General features: G+C 36.6%; 1 protein-coding gene across 1 annotated transcript in view; it reads right to left on the reverse strand.

Annotated features, from left to right (window-relative positions):
- Nucleotides 1-8,346: 8,346 nt before the first annotated feature.
- The window catches only part of LOC145667117 (phospholipase B1, membrane-associated-like), a 121,418-nt gene continuing 115,493 nt past the window's right edge, over nt 8,347-14,271 (reverse strand). Inside the window, exon 7 of the mRNA XM_081734862.1 lies at nt 8,347-8,623. Coding sequence (XP_081590988.1) covers nt 8,448-8,623 — 176 coding nt within the window. The 3' untranslated portion in view covers nt 8,347-8,447. The remainder of the gene's footprint in view (nt 8,624-14,271) is intronic.

The following is a 14,271-nucleotide window of genomic DNA, read 5'->3' on the forward strand; positions in this document are numbered from 1 at the left end:
ACAAAACTAGAAGTTGTTTAAGCAACGCCAAAAGAGAGATTGGATATGGACGATCAAGCCCAAGCAGGGCCGCGGTGGCTCAGTGGTAGAGAATTCATCTCTGGTGCATGGTGTCCAGTAGCGTAGCTAGAGTTTTTTCAGGGGGGGGGGCAATGAAGGGCCCAAGAGGATTTTGAGGGGGACATCTCCAATATATATATATATATATATATATATATATATATATATATATATATATATATATATATATATATGTGTGTGTGTGTGTGTGTGTGTGTGTGTATTCAAGGTGAATGTTTCCATCTTTATTGTTCATGATTTTACTCTTTGGAAAACAGTGAAAATATAAGAATTTAGTACCTCAAACAACTAGGATTCATTAATGCAATTGATTTCTAATATAAGTAAATAGTTATTTAATCATGGCGTTTAAAATATGTGTAGCTGCTTGACTTAAGTGGAAGCAAATACACTTTTACAGGTAAAGAAAATAACTTATAGGTTCATGCCTCTACTGGAAGAGGACCTTTCTATTCGTGTTGGCAGCAGCAAACATATCCACAACTTGTTAAAGATCTAACGATTTAGCAATTTTCTTCTCAATATAAAGTAACACTAAGTTTTTCAACCTATCATGAGTCATTGACTTGCGTATACAAGTCTTTAATCTTTTCAAAGAAGAGAATGACCTTTCACATGTAGCACTAGAAACTGATATAATCACAGAGATGATACCTAGCTTGTAGGTTTCTAGGAATGCGTTTTTGTAGACACAAAGATGATCAACGAAATTCGTTAAGGAATCAGCTTTCGTTTTCTTCTCGTCTTCATACAACTTAATTGTTAGAGCAACCCACATTATGCTTTATTTCTTGTTTAATTATGCTTTTTTTAAATTATGCTTTATTGTTAATTTCAATGATTATTTTACATTAATCGTGTATAATGTATATTTATTATACATCAAATATTCTAAATATCTTGATCTATTTATTGATATTTTTTTATAACTAGTTTCTCTCATATTTAATGAACTTTCTACTTAATTCATTTTAAAGAGATGTGCTTTGCTCGAATAAATTTTTTCTATCATTTGTGTGCGCCTTACAGGTACATATATGCAGAAAGGGAAAGTAAAAGATGCCACCGAAGTACAGAAAGTGCTTAAGTACAAAAAGTAAACATAACAATACAGTGATGACGCCAGAGGGGGGCAAGGGGGGCGAGCGCCCCCTAGTAGCTACTTCTGCCCCCCTGACTGCCGCCTAGACTGCCCCCCCAGACTCGTACAATCTTTAAACATTCTTCATGTAGTATTATATATCAGTATCATAACCAATCTCATTGACAAATTGTAGTCTACTTTCCATGAATTTACTATGTGGCAGATTAATCCTCAAGCTTTCTTCTTTGAGCGTTTGGGTATGCACGCATATTTCTGTTTTCTAATTTAGCCCCTTTTGAGGTAAATTTTAGTTATACTTCTTTCTTATGATTTTTAATAATTGTGCCTAGCGAACAATAGTAGATTTGGTCGACTTGTTTTCTTCTCATTGGATCAACTTCGATTGGAAACAAAAGAAATGTAAAACCAGTTACGTAACTTGTTTGTATTTGTCCAGGTTTGAAGTTTTCAGTTTCATATTTTGTTTTATTTAAAACTTCTTTTTTCTGAAACATTATTCTCGGCTTCCAATATTCAGAGGCTGTGCTTATAACAGCTTAGTTTGCAACTACTAGGGCTTAATTTTTGAAGGAGATAAAAAGAGTTGTGTTTTCCCTTCCTGCAAATGATAATAATAAAATTATGGAATGAAATTGATTCCCTATAAAATGTATTGTCAGAGTGCTGATCTTTAGTTAGTAATTGGTTTATACTAGTGCTCCTTTACTTATTTTGTTTCAAAGTACTGACGTGACGTCTACCATATTGACTAGGAACTGCTGAAAAATTCGTAGCCCAACCCAGAAGGAGTGCACGTGGATTGGTGAAGTTTTACTTCTTCTTCTCTTCCCCCGAGAGTCAATATACTACCTTGTACAGTGCTCCAGCTTTTGCAGAAAAGTTAAAAAAAATCTAGATTTCCTCGCATCATTGTTCGTAGCACTACCCCTATCAGATCTAAAATGGCATCTTTCAAGTGTTATTTAAGTTTGGGAAATAAGTACACGTAATAGTTAGACGGAGCTAAATCTGCGGAATAAGAATGATGATCTAGACATTGAAATCCTAGATTATGCAATGTCAGTTATGTTCGCAGGGGCTTGATGGACAGGTGTATTCTCCTGAAGGAACAGAATTCCTTTCTTTTCATTTTCCGCAGCGTTGAACTTTGAATTTTTCTTTCAGTTTTGTAAGTAATGTAGAGATTCTGGATTAAATATCTGACCATTGAAGAGGTAGTCTGCCACTCCATACTTATACCAGAAGAATGTTCCAAACAGTTTCTCAACCTACTTCTGTGTCTTGAACTTCTTGGGGCGATGGAGAAATGAGTGCTACTACTCCATTGACTGTTGTTCCGATTCAGGATCATAGTGGTACAACCATATTTCATCTATGGTTACTATTCGTCAGCGAAATTGATCAGCATTGCGGTCAAATTGGAAGAATACTTCTCTTAATGCCGTTACCCTTTTATTCTCCTGACATATATTTTGGGAATCCATTATGCCGAGAACTTGCGCATACCCAAGCCATTCTGAATTATGCTACCGACGAGTTCCAAAGAAATGCCCAGAATCCCTGACACAAGTTTTGCTGAGAAGGTAAAAACTGAGAAAGTGGGGTGCAGACCTCAGACTATAATAAATATAAATAGCTTAAATTATTTTTGTCACACAAAAACTGGGGTGGCCTAGGCCCTCCGGCCCCGGGCTATATCCACCACTGGCTGAAATGCTGCAATTTTCAAGAATAATGTCACAAATTGCATCCATGATTCCAGGAAGAGTCATTGCTTTTAATCATCCTGGATGTAAAGCATAATTTGTTGAGAAATTGCTACGTTTATACTAAGCCAATTACTTCTTCAACACTATATATAACGGAGGAGAGTCCCGCGGTGTTTCACTGATTTCCTAATTAATTTACTTCGGTGACTTTCCTTGGTGGAACAAAAATGTTATAACAGTAAGGATCTGGATGTTCGTGAAATTATCTGTTTGGGCACACACAATCACTTCAGAGGCCTGAGAAACAATAAGAATTTCATTATTAATATGAAAATTTATATTTGTACATACAGAGATATATTTTTCTAAAGTACGGTTTCATTTTTCTACCTAGTACCTACACTCCTTCTGGATTGGACTACGACATTTTCAGCAGCTCCTCGTAAATTCTCTCTCTGGCTCTCTCTCTCTCACTCTCTCTCTCTCTACACACACATATATATATATATATATATATATATATATATATATATATATATATATATATATATATATATATATATATATATATATATATAGAGAGAGAGAGAGAGAGAGAGAGAGAGAGAGAGAGAGAGGGAGAGAGCGAGAGATACGTAGCATATAGACGAATGTGTTACTTGTAGCATACGCGAAAGTAATTCAATTTATGTTTAGGCTTCAAAAGTTTCATTGAAAAATATTTCATGTGCAGACGTTACTTATTTGTTAGTTACAAATTTTATTTGAAATAAGTTTAATTTATAATCATATAGATCTAACATAAAAACAGCAACGAAATACACAATGTAATGTAAAATAAGTCAAACGTAATAAATATGTCATTTTTGGTATGGCAAATAGCCGCCACCCGAAAATGTACCTACCCCTCCTTTGCCCTCCTAAGAACTTAAAGCTGGCGTCGTCACTGTAACAATATAGTATGGAGTTCTTGCATACTATTTATTGTTGGCGGAAAAATTTCTTCTTTTCTTTTCTCCACATCAAAGGATTGCACCGGAAAGTTTACAGAAATGAAAATAAGCTCTTCATTGTTGCATTGGTATGTTCTCAATGATTTTGCATTGTAAATATCGGCTTTAAAAAATATTAACACAGTATGTTAAACTTTCAGTTAAAGAGAATTTTCCAAGAATTGTGCTATATATTTTAAATTATGCTTTATGCTTTATTTTCTAAAATTATGCTTTTAAAACTAGTTTCCCAATGTGAGTGCATTTTGGCGTTCACCCAGTGTCGTGACCATAGTGCTCTCAAACAGGTCGGGTTGACCCGACCCGACCCGTGACCCGACCCGACCCGACTCGGATCGGGTCAGTTCGGGTCGGGTTGTCGGGTCGGGTCAGCCGGGTCAGTTCGGGTCGGGTTGTCGGGTCGGGTCAGTCGGGTCAGCTCGGGTCGGGTTGTCGGGTCGGGTTATTCGGGTCGGGTTGTCGGGTCGGGTCAATCGGGTCAACTCGGGTCGGGTTGTCGGGTCGGGTTATTCGGGTCGGGTTGTCGGGTCGGGTCAATCGGGTCAGCTCGGGTCGGGTTGTCGGGTCGGGTTATTCGGGTCGGGTTGTCGGGTCGGGTCAACCGGGTCAGCTCGGGTCGGGTTATCGGGTCAGGTCAATCAGATCGGATCACGGTTCGGGTCAGTCGGGTCGGGTCGGGTCATCGGGTCGGGTCAGTCAATTCGGGTCACGGGTCGGGTCGGGTCGGTCTTCAACCCGACCCGACCCGACCCGTTGAGAGCACTAGTCTGAGCAGCGACTATTTGCTTGCTTCTGCTGGTATATTAATGCATTTCAGGGACAACTTTGGAACAGGAACATTGAAGTGAAATAATTAGAATGATGGGATTGGCAGTTTGAACTGTGAACTATTGCAACCCTAGTTGGGCATTACAACATTACGCAAACTCTATTTTATATACAACCATTATTATACATATCATTTTCATAAACTTGCTCTTATGATAACAATACCGATTTCCTAATTAAATTCAATGCGTAGATAATTGTTTAGTTGAGTTGAATTTGAGTATAGTGTCCTTTTCAGCAGCGAGGCTATGTGAGACGGGACCTATTGATTAACATGGAATCCGAACCACATGAGCTCCATCCGGAATCGAACCAGGGCCTCCCACACCAAAGGTATAAATAATTGTGTCTTATATAGTAGCTAATATCGATTTTGTGGTGGACAAACAGCGTACTCGTGGGTTTTCTCGGGGTTCTCCCGTTTCCTCACACTTTCTTCATTCAACCATTTCATTCACTTCTCTTCATCACCGTCTCCTTTAGACTAACCGGCATAATCGTGGGACGTAAAACTAAAGATTTCATTTCATGTTTCTTACTATAAAGTATAAAATAATTAAACATTTGATGTAAATAAATAAGAAACCTAAGATATTGCAGATTACTGAAATTGCGATTTAATCCAAAAGCATTATTCATCTATATGATCGTTCAAGTTGCTTTATAAAGATGCAGGTTATGAATTATAGGAATTTTTTCAATGAAATTAAATTAAATCTATAAGTTAGACGTGCCATGCTTATGTCAGCTAGATAAAGGAGACGGTGATGATGGGGAATGAATGAAAATTTTGGAGCGAAGAAAGTGGGAGGAAACAGGGGAACCCTGATAAACCCCACCCACATACGGTGTTTCTCCACCACAAATCTCACCTTGTGCAAGCTAGGATCGAACAAAGGACCCCATGCACCAGATGTGAACGCTCTACCACTAAGCCACCGCGGCCCTATGAAGTATATCGCCATATATATTCTGCTCTCTCTCTCTCTCTCTCTCTCTCTCTCTCTCTCTATATATATATATATATATATATATATATATATATATATATATATATATATATATATATATACCAGGAGCATGAATAATTTTCACTTTGGACGTATGTTTTCAAGTTGGTATTTAACTCAGAACTATGTTTTTAATGAGTTGAATTGATTTGGAGTTTAACGTCCCTTTCAACAGCAAGACTATATGACACATTAACGTATTAACGTAAAAACCGAAGCACGTGAACTCCCGTCGGGTGGTGATGATCATAATTTTGACGCAGCTTTCATTTATGCCACACATAAACTTCGGAAGACAGTGCCCCATATTTAGGAATGTTTTGATTTTAGCAATCATAGGCTAAAAGTGTGGACGTTTACTGCTATTTGAAAACAACACTTTGTACAAGGTTGACAACATTGTCAACCCAATAAGCTGAAATATTGATCAGTTTCATTCTCTAGGTTAGTATAAATGTATTTGCACAGTTATAATTCCACTTGATTGTATTATTCCCGTAATATTGAACATTTCCATTTACTTTCCCATAGTGAGCCAATGTAGGGACTCGACATGCTCCATATTCCTGTGTTTTGGCAATCGATTTGACTATAAACAAGGTACTGTTTTCAGCGAACAGAAAACACTCTTTATTTAGGCGAGCCCGAGTAAGTAGCGCTTTAGGTGTATGGTTAGCGTTGTGATTGGCCAATTTTCTGTCCCGGGTTCGATTCCCGCTTGCTCCCTTTAGTTTTTTTAAAGTGTTTCATTTACAAGGCTTTGCTCCAGTTTGATGCTGCTAAACGAAGATAATCTCCAGTGGAGAAATTTAGTGATGATATAATCCTGAAAATAAAGGAAGAAAAATGAATGGAGAAAATTAATTACAGAGTTAATTCTGTTAATGGTTCTATATTTGATATAATCCCTTAATTTCGTGCATTTTTAAATTGTTATTAATTGACACTATATTCTCCTCTTTACTCCTTGTCTCAATGTGTAAATTTTCACAAATATTATACAAATCAGGAACCTTCAGTTGTATTTGCAACCTAAGGAAAAATACTCTTAGTACGGATAAGTTCTCCAACTCGTTTGAGTGTTATCGAATTTTACATTTTTAATATTTACAAATAAATTACTGCGTACAAACATTTAGCATTTTCAGAAGTTATTTAATGAGTAATGAAATGGGAGAAGTTCTTCTTTTGAAGTAGTATTACGTATCAATCAGTGGAGTCGGAACCAAGGAGCTCAGGCTCTGTTAGACCCCCAAAATTTTCATAGGAGGCTGGGCTCTTCCCCGAATGACTGAGCCATATTTTAATTGATTTGCAGGTAGGACTATTGTTAATAGTTTCGAAACTCAGCACAAGGCTTTGTGTTCATTTAAAAAATGTCGTACTACATATACCGCATAATCTATCCGTATATTATTTGATACGCATATATGTATAGTCATTTGAGTTAAGTTAACTTGTTTATAATCCCTCATTTGAGTTAATTATAAGATTATTTAAGTCCCCTGACTGTTATCTACTCATCGGAGCCTCTGATGTCCGCATATTTTTTTTCCTGGCATTGTGTTGTTTAGTGTGAGTACAAGTATTCAAAGACTCGCTTTGTCATTTCGTCAGCCAGCGTTCTTTCAACACTTGAGGGCAACTTCATGCTGCTGTTCTAGCTACTCTACCAGGCGCAATTAACCTTGGAGCAGGCGTTACTTGGGTTGCTTATCTCGCGGACTTTGTACATCAAGAATTTCTCTGACCCACTGTACATATAAATGACCTGTTCATAATATACGTATATATATATATATATATATATATATATATATATATATATATATATATATATACAAATATATGTGTTTATGTATGTGCGTGTATGTATGCATATGTATATATAGCACTCTGGACGCTAAATCCAGCGATCCGAGCTCATGTCTTGGTGGGACATATTTTTAAAAATCTTTTCATGCAATTACTTATTGTATTCCCATCTTGCAAAACTTAATGCTATATGTTTCCCTTTCATAGGCTATAAGTAGTAAACTTACAGATAGTTTCATGGTCGTGCAATATACACATAAACTCTTTGAAGTAATGATCGTCTTAGCTTCATAACACTCGTGTTTATTTTTATAATTGTAAATTGTTCATGTTTTATTTTATTTTTCAATTATTTTTTCAATTTTTCTTTTTTTCTCAACCATTGCTTGTGTATCACTTTTGTAACTGCCCAATTTATCTGTAATTCAATTGTCAATAAAGTCTTTAGAAAGTAAGATAACGCGCATCCAGTAATCATCAGGTTGGTGGTTCTCACCCACCATCGGGTACTTTTTATAGTGGTTTTTAGACTCGCGTTAATGTAAACAAATTATGCATATAGGTGATTTAACATATTTTGAAGGAGTAATTTTCTAATTCATTGGTATTTCGTCGCATCTCTGCCACTGGTAGTAAAGTTTCCAAAACAGAAGTGGTATTGTCGCTGTGGGGCCGCCAATTTTTGCCGCGATGTCGTTAGTTGCCCATCTCTGACCCACCGACGATTACCTCATGAGGTTCTAAATAACAAATAATTTTAACACATTCAAATTTTAATGCATTTTTTCATATAGTTTATTTTATCTTATATTTTAAAATCTTTGTTTTACATTGTGAAAATATTAGCCATTACAAACAACTATATTAGCTTTAAGGTAGAGAATGTTCATTTATTCTTAGCAAATTGCATTCCATTCTCAATAAAGTATTTGGAATTCTCTGCCGTAAAAAAGAAAGGAGCTTTCTCAGTCGGACATTTCAATCTTTTGGGCCACAAGGAAAAGAAATGTTTTGTTTTATTTCCTACTGGTTCAAGCATGTTGGTCCACAAGGATAATGCAGCTGGAAAAGACGAAGAAAATAGAAATGTGATCTCGTATATATTAATATACAAAAGTTAAATATTGAAGGAGGGGACATTATCGCCGATCCCAAGAGCTTTTATTCCAAAATTGTCCACTATTGGACGAGCAAATAGTGACGTCACTACAACTCTCGTTTAATACTATCTCACTGAGGTTGACACTTCGTACTCACTTCATTTCAAGATCATGTCATATATTGGATAAGCTCTTGGGCTCAACCATTATAAGTTCATTCTTTAGTTTAAATGCACATTAATATTAAGAATGACAAAGAATATCACTAAACATGATGGCGTTTTTCAAAGAATATTAAAATTTGGGATAACCAAAATTAAATTCAGGTAATAAAAGCTTAAATAGTAGGTAATACATAGTTCAGCATAAAAGTACAAAAATATATTACATCACACGGGAAGAATTACTCTAATTCTTTGCACAGCACTGAAGGACACGTATATAAAAACTTCAAGTCTGCAATCGTGTGCCTAGAAATACCATATACTGTAAGCGTGACTTCCACATAAGCCACCATAAGAAGAAGACACGATTGAGATTCTCCAATGTGGAGATTCGGAATCCTGCTGTCATTAGACACTCCTTGTAATCTTTATCTTTTTTATTAAAAAAGTCTGCATTTGCTCTTAGAACTCTTTATTCAATTGATACCTGTCCACTTAATGCGTATAGATTTATAATGTGCGAGCAAACATGGAATGAGAATAACTACTATATAAACTGTTGTTTACCGTCTGCGTGGGTTTTCTGGGGGTTCTCCCGTTTCCTCTTACTTTCTTCATTCTGCCATTTCATTCATTTCTCAACATCACCGTCTCCTTTAGCCTAGCCAGCATAACTATGGGACGTAAAACTCAAAAATTTCATTTCATTTCATTTAAACTGTTGTTTGAATGCTTGCTGTTGAACTTTACGAAGGGTATGTTACTTGCTCCACTAGAAAGTGTGAAAGTCGGAATGACCAAGAGGTAGGAGAGTAACACTGACGAGGGAACCTATCCAAGTGTAACTTTGACTTCGAGTCGAGACTATGGCCGTTGGATACCTTGTACCAAAAGAACATAACACGAGAAGGGATACATCCTCGATCTCAACCGTTGCGGAGATACAAGCGTGAAATGTTAGAAATTGAGCTCCATACTATACACTACAAAGTCAGATTCCGGGTTAGATATTTCGGAAACGGTCGGGTAAGGAAACTCAGTAAATAAATATCAAATTAGTGTGGGGACTCCAGCACCATTTGAATGAAAACTTTGTGTCCCCGGGGCACCCACAGAGTCTCAGGCGGGGTCCTACTCAAAATTCCATAGACTGACTATGACCATTGGATTGCGTGTCCTCAAAGAGAAAGGATACATTGTCAATCTCAACCATCGTGGAGGGTGAGAAGTTCAAAAGGCAGCTATTTGTTTTTATTTAGTCTAGCGCAATATAAGTTTTATTTATTGAAGTAATACTCTATAAATACACCAACACGTACATGCGAAGTTGTATATCTATTTTCTTTGGACACAGTTTTGTTTACTTATATTTCATTCACACATTATTCCAATAAATTGCATATTTCTGCAAATCAATATTGTATTGTCACAGGATGTTTTGTGTGCCAATATTCTATGAAACACTACCTTCTGGTACGTTCACTATGTTTTGACTTGTCTCCCACCCCACTTTGTTATCGTTTTATTTCCCGAGTTTACAATTATCAAACTGGTTTCCAACTTTATATTTTAAGGAAATATTATTATTGAGAATTCCCTACAGCCCTAGAAAAGCATCTTCCGATATATTTTATTTCTGCACCATTATTGAAGTTTTCTCCAACCCCACTCCTCTCCAAGTCGCCTCACAGTTTCAAGGTGTCACTCTTTTTCGTCTTTACCATCATGTTTCTTGTTCAGCAAATCCTCCGATAGAAATTTCACGGTGCAATCTGCGAATTTGGGGTCCCGATTCGCGAAGTATATACCGTTGCCTTTTGACCTACTCACCCTCCACGATGGTTGCGATTGATAATGTATCCTTTCTCTTCTGGGACACAAAATCCAATGGCCATGGTCATTGTATGGTCCATTGGTCATTCGAAGTCACACTTATACTTGGATATGGTCCGTTGGGCGCTTCTGTGAGAGACTGCAGGAATTTGATTTACTTCAATACCTTGTACTTTTAAACGTGTTTTTCTGTTTTGTTATTGTCGCAACTTAACGGATTTAGAAGCGTGGCCATAGATTTTCTGATGTAAGTTGTATTGACATTTTGACCAGTTGCCTGTTTGCGCAGGGTTATCGTAGAGAGTTTAATTTGTCCTATCTTCTTTTATTGAACAATAGCTTTCATACAATATGCTACTTGACCCCCGGTTCCATTTGCAAATTTTGAGTTGGACCCTGCCTGGGACCCTGCCTAGTACCTCGGGGACACAAATTTTTCATTGAAAAGGTGCTGTGTTCCCCGTACTTATTTGATATGTATTCACGGAGTTTCCTTACCCGACCGTTTCCGAAAAATCTGACCCGGAATCTGACTTTTTAGGGTATAGAATGGAGCTCAATTTTTAACTTTTCACGCTTATATCTCCGCAAAGGTTGAGATCGAGGATGTATCGTTTTTCGTGTTATGTTCTTTTGGAACAAGGTACCCAACGGCCATATTCTCGACTCAAAGTCAGAGTTGCACTTGGATAGGTTCCCTCGTGAGATATAGTTCCTGAAGACACAATTCAAAATCACTGCATAGATAAGAAATAAATTATGTATACCTATGTATTAATGGGAGATCTAGAAAGAAAAACGGGGAAGGCAGCCAAAACCCAGACTAAAATAGGTATATCATGGGCTTACTATAAAGTTTAGAAATATATAATAACTTATATTATTTTTGTTTTTCAAAAAAACTGGGGGAGCCTGGTATGCACTGCTAAAGTATGACAGAAATCAGAACACGTACGTCCTCTGCCTCCACTTCTACAGTGATAATGCGTTGCATTGTGAAGCCAACTGCCGGCGATTTCTTAGAATTCTGAGGGTAATCACGAATGAATACGAAAGCTTTTTCGTTATTCTGTTGTAATGTGTTTACGGTTTTGAGGCTATGTAAGTACAACAGGAAAGAATGCCAGACAACAGTAAGACAATCTGCGCCAGTCAAATAGCTGCATTTTTGCTAGATTCTGATCCAGATGTGTCAGGAGATGAGAGTGAAATTGACATTCTTTCAGATTTGGAGTCTGAAATAGTTCAAAACGTAACAGGTAGCAGCGGTCAGGTTAGAAATAGGATGACTGAATTTGACGTGTTCAGTCGTTTATACAATTTATGTATTTCTAGCATATATTTTGATGTCTTAACCATATTTCACTAAAATATGGAAATTTCATTTTGTGGCTACTTCATTGCCCTCTTTTCCAGGAACCACTCAAAAATTTAATTCTGCAGCGAAAGGATTAATACATTATTATTATTATTATTATTATTATTATTATTATTATTATTATTATTATTATTATTATTATTACTTCTTCAGCGGCCCATGATTACGCAAGGCTATGGGAAACGGTGGTGATGAGATGGATCATAATAATGGAATGTCGAAGAGAAGGAAAGGGGAGGTCACCGAGGAATGAAACACATGGTATTTGTCCACTACAAGCCCATTTGACGGGAGCTGGAATCGAACCAGGGAGTCCCAGTCTACCACTGACAAGGTACATTCACGAAATGTATGAATGATTTGTGAACTCTTTTAACTTTACTTCCAAATTGTATCAGTGATTAGGTCATTGTAGTTTAGCTATAGGCCTTCAGAGGGTATAGATCCGGAGGTCCTTACCTGCAGCCACTAATTCCGACTGAAGATTTTTCGAGATTTTCTCTCACTTCCATCAGGCAATACATAATTCCATGTCAAATCATCTAATTTTAAGACACCACCGCTTCAATATCTCAGATTCTTTCCAAAATGTTTTCATACATAAATACCAATGAAATTATGCTAAATTAATTTTTTCCGATTTTTTGGAAGAAAAATGGGCCGGGAATTTTTTTTGAAACATGTGAATTTGGCGCTGGGCTCATCCAGGAGTCAAATGAAACCTTAATCTTTGCTTCTTCACCAGATTCTAAGAAACCTTCCAAAAGGTTACACCGACAAAGATTAATAGGCATACAAAGCATTTTTTTTTTTTTTACAAATTGTGCCATTATTCAAAAGTTACAACTATGAAACTTTTGAAACTTCTTTGTATATTTATCTTAACACGTACATGGTATGGTGAAAAAATAAAATGGGTGGTTTTTGTGTTTTTTCTAATTATTATTATTTATTTATTTATTTATTGTATTTTACATGTACGGAAATACAAGAATCGCGTTATTCTTTCTAGAGAAATAAACATATTTTTATAAAAATATGCTGTGTGTAGTGTTCATTTTACCATATTCATTAGTGCAGATAAAATTGCATGTAACTTCCACGAAAATTACAATATAAGCACTGTTTATACCTCATTGGACTTCCAATAAAACATATTTTCAATGATGTGTACACCATTTCTAGAGGGATTTGTGGGAAATTTCCTTCAAAAAGTAGTTTATAAAACATTTTTGTCTCAACTTGCTATTTGTATATAGTGATACAGAAACAAAACATAGTTTTGTGCCTATTTAATAAATAGTGTTAATTTCGAGTGAATCGCATTGTTCTGTTTAGAGATATAAACTATTGTGTCTATTTATAGGTAGTAAAGAATATACTATGCAATACTTTTACCAAACACAAAATCCTAACGTTGACGTAGTATTGTCGGCACATAGATGGACACTCAAATACAAGCACAAATACGCACATTCTTTCTGTGGAAAATATGTTACATTTTAACATTTTGATCTGGCAACAATGCATAAAAAATTGATAACTCACGTAGCCTGATGACTGTGAGTAGCGTTGAGTGACAGTCCTAGCTGGACGTGTTTTAGATGTGGCCGCGTGTAAGTTGAAGTGTTTGTGCATTGTAGAGTTCGAATAGACTGTGTTGTGTTGTGGTGCACTGAGTTAGATTACATTTGTGCTGCTTCATGATTGATGGAGTGTAAATTCGTGTGTGTGTGTGTGTGTGTGATGCCTTACAGGATAGAAGATGCCGAGGAAATGTGTACATCACCGGGACAATTTCTGTTATGTATGTGAGGAGCTTCATTTAAATCGCAACGTCGATGTTTTACTCCACTCTTGAGGAAGTGTTATCAGTTATATTTTGGTTTGCTGTGTAGGAGACCAAGATAAGAATTGGGCTCCTCACTACATTTGTTGTAGTTGCGTTAAACGTCTGACTGGGTGGGCAAATAGTGAACGAAACATGAACTTCGCAGTTCCGATGATCTAGAGGGAAGGAAAAGATCATTCTTCAGACTGCTACTTTTGTATGACACAGATAAAAGAATAACCAGTAAATCTAACCACACAGTACAGTACCCTAATTTGCCACCAGCAATTAGGCCAGTACCATACAGTGCAGAATTACCTGTACCAGTACCTCCTGCTCATCTTACGGTAAATGAGGTTTACGTGCTTGAGGCCACTACATAAGTTCCAAATTAAGAAGATGAT

The sequence above is a fragment of the Thermobia domestica genome, chromosome 1 (assembly GCF_964235325.1).
Source record: "Thermobia domestica chromosome 1, izTheDome1.hap1.1, whole genome shotgun sequence".
In the NCBI taxonomy this organism is placed as follows: Eukaryota; Metazoa; Arthropoda; class Insecta; order Zygentoma; family Lepismatidae; genus Thermobia; species Thermobia domestica.